The 5,989-nt window shown below is 43.1% G+C and overlaps 1 protein-coding gene across 1 annotated transcript in view; it reads right to left on the bottom strand.

Annotated features, from left to right (window-relative positions):
- Positions 1-5,989, bottom strand: part of COL6A6 (collagen type VI alpha 6 chain) — a 101,675-nt gene that overhangs the window by 13,670 nt on the left and 82,016 nt on the right. Inside the window, 1 exon segment of the mRNA XM_019628915.1 lies at positions 3,433-4,129. Within this exon segment, the coding sequence (XP_019484460.1) occupies positions 3,433-4,129 (697 nt within the window).

Here is a 5,989-nt window from a genome sequence, read left to right as displayed (position 1 = left end):
AGAAGTAATGAGGGAGGGAGAGATTGATTGGAAGGAAGCAGAGGGGAAGACAGGAAGAAGAGAGGATTATTGGAAGAAATTATAATTTTCTCTCAGAGTTACCACCTTCCTGTGAGGTCAGTTATATGGCAAGCATTAACATCTGATTGATACACATGGAGAAGGAGAGGAATTAAGCAGTTTCCTCAAGGGCAAATAAAGTTTCAGGGAACCGAAAATAATGGGATCTCTGTTCCTCATAAATTGCAGTCGTTTTAAAGCCAATTTTCTTGGGTTTGCCCTGGCTGTGAGGTTCTGAGCAAATCGTTTCATCTCTCTAAGCCTCATTTTCCTCATCTGTAAAATGGAGCTAATAATAGTTTAAAAGTTTTATGGTGATTATAAGGATCGAATGAAACCATTAGGAGAGTGCTTGGAATACAATAAGTACAATAGCTTAACTATTAACTATCCTCACCACCATCATCAGTGTTATGTAAAGCTATCAGAACAGTGCACAGTTTCTGATAAATATTTGATAACTGTTAGCTCTCAGTGGCTTTCACTCTTTTCATAATTACTAAAACATTCAAATTATTAGATTACTCAAATACAGGTCTAGCCAGGTCTCTAGCTAGGCCTATAAGCTGCAGGTAAGAAACAATACACAAACCAGCACTGCAAATCTTTTTGATGCTTGACCTTTGGGAGACCATGAAGCGTCTTTTCAATTCGAGACATACACGAATTTCTGCTAATTTCCACTTCTACTGTAAAACATTTCCCGGGGGTTGTGAGCATTAGAGATTTAGAAAACACATAAATATACCTTACAGCATGAAAAACTTGGCAATGAGACAGGCTAAATTTTTCTAAAAATCGTTACTGTTTCCTGGAAGTGGCACAAAGCGGAGAAGCCTAGAATGTAACCCTCCTGATGTGACACCTGGAGGCGACCTGCTTGCTGAGCTGAGAGCACCATCCCTGGTCCCTGGACCATGCAGTGTGATGAGGTGAGCCCCAGGGAAATTCTCCCCAGGCCACGCGTGTCCTTGCTGCCAGATTCCAGCCTCTCCTGCCAACAGTGACTCAATGTGTTTAACAGGCCTGATCAAATTATGTTCTTTCTGTGGGTCTTACCATAGCAGAAAGTGCATCTCTGGAGTGTTTCTAATGTTGGCATGTAGTCAGTCCCTGATGGAACCATTTTTACTTGGAATGTGCCAGTGTCGTCGATCTGCAAGAAGGAGAAGCAAGAGAAGGAACAGCTTTAGTGGGTGAGGCTGCAGGAACTTCCTAGGATTGTTCAGAGAACTAAGATGTGGAGAGAGGAATGCTGCTGCTTCTGCAGTCACGGGCAGGCACAGCATGTCAGGGTGGCTGAGGGCACTGCCTGCATTTAAGCCCCGACACTCCCTTTAGCTGGATGACAAGTTACTTTCCCGCTGTTTCCTCATCTGCAAAATGGAACAATCATACTACTTTCTACCGAACGGGGCTACTGTAAGCATTAAAGGAGTTCATAATTGAAAAGCACTTACTGGCTCAGGGTGAGTGCTACATGGATCATTTGAGACTACAGAGCACTTTCCTATCCATTATCTCAACAACCCAGTGAGTTTGTTCTTATGTTCATCATCCCCATTGTACAGGTGAGGAAACTGAAGCTCAAAGAAAGGTTTAAGCGTTTAGACAGGACAAGAGTCTCAAGGTCTGGGCAGTTCTTACTAAATGCTATTCTGCTAAATGTTAAAACATAGCATAGTATTTTGCAGATACAGCTATAACAGGATGAGCTTGCCTGGGACCCAAGTGAATAAGTGCAGCCAACTGCAAAGAAGAAATCAACTTGCAATTAAGCAAATCAGGAGAAGTTTAGTCCCCTGCAAAGAAGAAATCAACATGTAATTAGCCAAATAGTGTATATAAGCAATGGCTATACCTCCCTTGGAGAAGCCAGCGCTCTGGATGTGAATCCACTGTCTCCTTTACTTGCCGCAAGTAAAAGAAACTACCTAACAACAACCATGTCTCATTCTTGAATAGAACACCCCAACTGGTGAACCCCTTGAATTCAGTAATAAAAGGACTAATCAAACCCCACTGGACACAGAAGCCATTTAAGGAGGAGGAACAGAGACAGCCCTCCACCCGCTGAGAGGACCCCACGTCCCAGAGAACCAAGTGAAATAACAGGACACATTTTACAACTATCTTTGAGTCCTCACTATGCACCAGGCTTGAAGCTGGCTTTACAGTGCAGACCCAGGTCCATGGCCAGGTGGCTAGCTCTCTTCTGAACAACTCCCGACCCTTTCCAATTTGGCCCCATTGTTAGTAACCTACCTGGGGAGTTTGAGGCTTGGAGAGCAGGAAGAAGGAAAGGCGGCTCCAGATTAGTGGTTGCCAGAGGTGGGAGAATGGTTGAAATGGGTGAAGGGGGTCAAAAGGTACAAACTTCCAGTTATAAAATATTTAAATAAGTCCTGGGATGTAATGTACAGCATGGTGACTACAGTTAATGCCGTATGTATATTTAAAAGTTGCTAAGATAGTAAATCTTAAAAGTTCTCAGGCTGGCTGAGTGGCGCAATGGTTAAGAACTGGTTTGGGACGCCAGAGGGCCCCGGTTTGGATCCCACATATGAGGGCCAGTGACAATGCCCTCCACAGCTAAGATGCTGAACAACAGCTCAACCTGGAGGTGGGGTCGCCTGCGACAGCGGCGTAGGCTGCAGCCCCTGCTGCAGTGGGTTGCCATGGGCTACCGTGTGTAGCCAGCAGCCAGCGTGAGCGGCCAGCAGCCGCAGTGAGCGGCNAATGAATTGCATACTTCCAAGGCAAGCTCACGCCAAGAAATATGGGCTTTTTTTTTTTAATGGGCACCAGCTATACTAATTACTGGCATCATAAAAAGTCATTAACAAGGCTGAGAAAGTGTTGCAAGGATCTATGTTTCATTATGACAGGTAATATGGTATCTCTTAATACTTCAAACTCTGCCTTTGGAACTTGTAAAAGCAAAGGCAAGAACTGTTAAGTTTTTCTTTGGCTCTCTCTTTTGGTATGTTAACTGATGAAACTTTCCATCAAAGGGTAGCATACTAATGCTGCATGGCAAGGGTTTCTCCTTTGTAGCCAAAGTCCAGGCTGGGATTTGACCCCCCCCAGACTATACTGCTCCATGTAGACAGATGTGTGAGCAGCTGCTTGTTTTGATTGCTTCTCCATAGGAACCAGAGGCATAAAAAGAATGAGCCAGAAAATTAAATGCTTAGGAATCAGAGGTTTCCTCCCTCCACTATTCATCATCGCATATTTTCCTTTCTGACCCTGCCATGCCCTTGAAGACACACAGAGGCTTCCAAGAATCCATGTCAGCTCATCAACCCTTCTTTTGGGATTACTAAGTATACTATAAATGGGCAAGAGAGAACAGATTTTGTGACTTACGCCTGATTGAGTTTATAAAGGATTTCACGAACTTCACACCAAATCTATGGTCAGGTTTATGAATTCGGCCAAGCTGGACCAGGTGCTGATCCAAAGGGTGGCTGGCTAGATCCTCCAGTTCCTTGTCATTCCAAGTAGGGCCAAAGGAAAACACAAATAGGGCATAACCTTGACATTTGGCTCTCAAAGACTGTTTCTTTAAGGTTTCCCTGTCCAAGTGACTGGTTTCCCCAGCAGAGATCACAAATATGACTTTGTTTCTTCTCAGATTGGGCGCACTTAAAAAGACATTGTCCACAGTCCACTGTAAGGCATGACCGATAAAAGCGTTCCCATTTAGTTGTTGAACTGATTCCTCCACGTGCCTCTTCATGAGGCGTTTACTACTGTAGGTGGTAAGATTGAACTCAGCTCTAACGGGACTCCTCTGAGTGTTGGGTAGGAAGTTGGGGGGAGCATGGCTTAACAGGGCCACCCTGTCTCCAGTGACAGAGGTCTCAGGCTCTGGTGTGATTTCAAAGTGATCTAACAGGGCTCCCAGGAAGCCTCTTATGTCTTCAAATTCAGCACTTCCCACATGCCGGGAGCCATCCAGAAGGAAAGCAGCGTCCATGTAAGACTGCACAGAGGGTGGTCTGGCTTGACTACAGGAAGCATCCGGCTTGCATACATCTGCAGACCAAAAAGTCACGTAGGGTTACTAAACAGAAGTGGAAAGATAGCATCTCAAATCTTTCGACATTTGGAAGCTGCATGATCTTTGATGTTAACTTAGTTACTCAATGACTGTGATATCAACAACAGGAAGATTTCCTAGCACGTGGTTTGTATCTATATCCAAAAGTACCGATTTTATACCCAGCCCGTGTCTTGAATTCCATTCACTAACACTGTCTGACTTTTAAAACTTAGGCTGCTTTCAACAGAGGTTTCATCTTGGCTGTGTTCTAGATTTAAAAAGCTGGACAATTTATCTCATGCTTGTAAGAGTATACTATACCGTACCATTACATAAAAGCTAATGATCTTTCAAAATTGACAGTATACAGGTTAAACCAATGGCTCTTATCATTATGCTCACACTGGTCTATGAAAAGTAATCTGCTTAAAAAGAACAAAGAAAGCAATGAATCTTTTATTTCGGTTTGAATAAGGGGTTTATACTTCAATGTCTGTGTACAGACCTTAAGGACAAAGCTACTGCTCATGCTGTTATCTCCACCATGATTATTAGTTGAAAGCTTAATGTGTTGTTTGTTAAATAAATAAATGAATATAAATACTGCATATTAAGGGACTTTTATAAAACAAAGTCATTTTAATAAATATGCATATCTCATTTAAGAAAAGAATATATTGTAATTAAAAAAGAGACTGAATTTTATTGACTGCCACAATGAATATTCAGAGAAACTAAAAAAAAAAATGGAAATGGAAGGATCTTAAAGGTCACCCAATCTTCTAATTTTACAGAAGACACTGAGGACAGGAGAGTAAAATTATTTTGTCAAAGGATATAGCAGTATTTCTGCAGGTTTCTCAATATGGAGTTGGTGTTCTATTGTTAGAGACAAGGCTATGTAGTATAGAGGTGGCGAGGCCCCTTGGCCTGAAAGCCAGGATACCTGGGGTTTGGTCTTACTGTACCCAGGAACATGCATTGTGTGTGTCTCTGTCCAAGTCACCACAGAGCCTCAATTCTGCACAATTCCTTTTTGCACAATTAGGTGGTTGGATCAGATTCACCCAGAGAGCCCTTCTAGGGCTGACATTCTATAATCCTAGCTTTGCAGTAATAGTTAATGGTTAAGGATGAGAATGGCCTCTTTAAAAACTAAAGAGAAGAATGAGAATGGAATAACATGCATGTGGACAGCTGGTACTTAGATATGGGCCCGGGCCACAAATAGAAGCTATTAGACACAAGGTTAATAACCAGGATGCAGATCCTAGGGGATGTAGCAAACTTCCCAACTTTATTCTTGCTCCTGGACTCGATATGGTTCTGGACAAGTTATATTTCCCTTACCGAAATTCACTAAAATCTTATGACCATGTTTAATGGTCGGATGACAGAGCAGTCACCTGTGTGCACGGCAGTTTCTAAAATCAGGAACAGCAGGCTGCCCATTTGTTCAATTTTGTAGGGTTTTTTAATTGTGGGAAATGACAGCCAAAATATCTTCCATTATATGCCTTAGAGACAAAATAAGAGTTTACGCCAAGAAGTGGAGCCAAAATCTATCCCCAGTCACACACTTGCAACTTCTGACTGTGTAACATCCCAGCCCGCTGCTGTAACTGACGTGTTTCAAAGCGCAACTGAGAATGTAGATGGTGGGATGCAGCTCCCATAGTCTGGTTAGCACGTTAAAGGCTTTGAGTAAGAATGTCAGTACGTAAGTGACCCTGTGCAACTGAGAGAGAGAGAGCAACAGCGAGGGGGGAGGGGAGGGAAAAGGAGAGAGGGGGAGAGAGAAACAGAAAAGAGAGAAGAGGAGAGAGAGGGAGAGGGAGAGAGAGGGAGAGGGAGATGGGGGGGAGAGGGAGAGAGAGA

This window comes from Hipposideros armiger, unplaced genomic scaffold (genome assembly GCF_001890085.2).
Source record: "Hipposideros armiger isolate ML-2016 unplaced genomic scaffold, ASM189008v1 scaffold_818, whole genome shotgun sequence".
NCBI lineage: Eukaryota > Metazoa > Chordata > Mammalia > Chiroptera > Hipposideridae > Hipposideros > Hipposideros armiger.
This window is presented reverse-complemented; position numbering and strand designations above follow the sequence as displayed.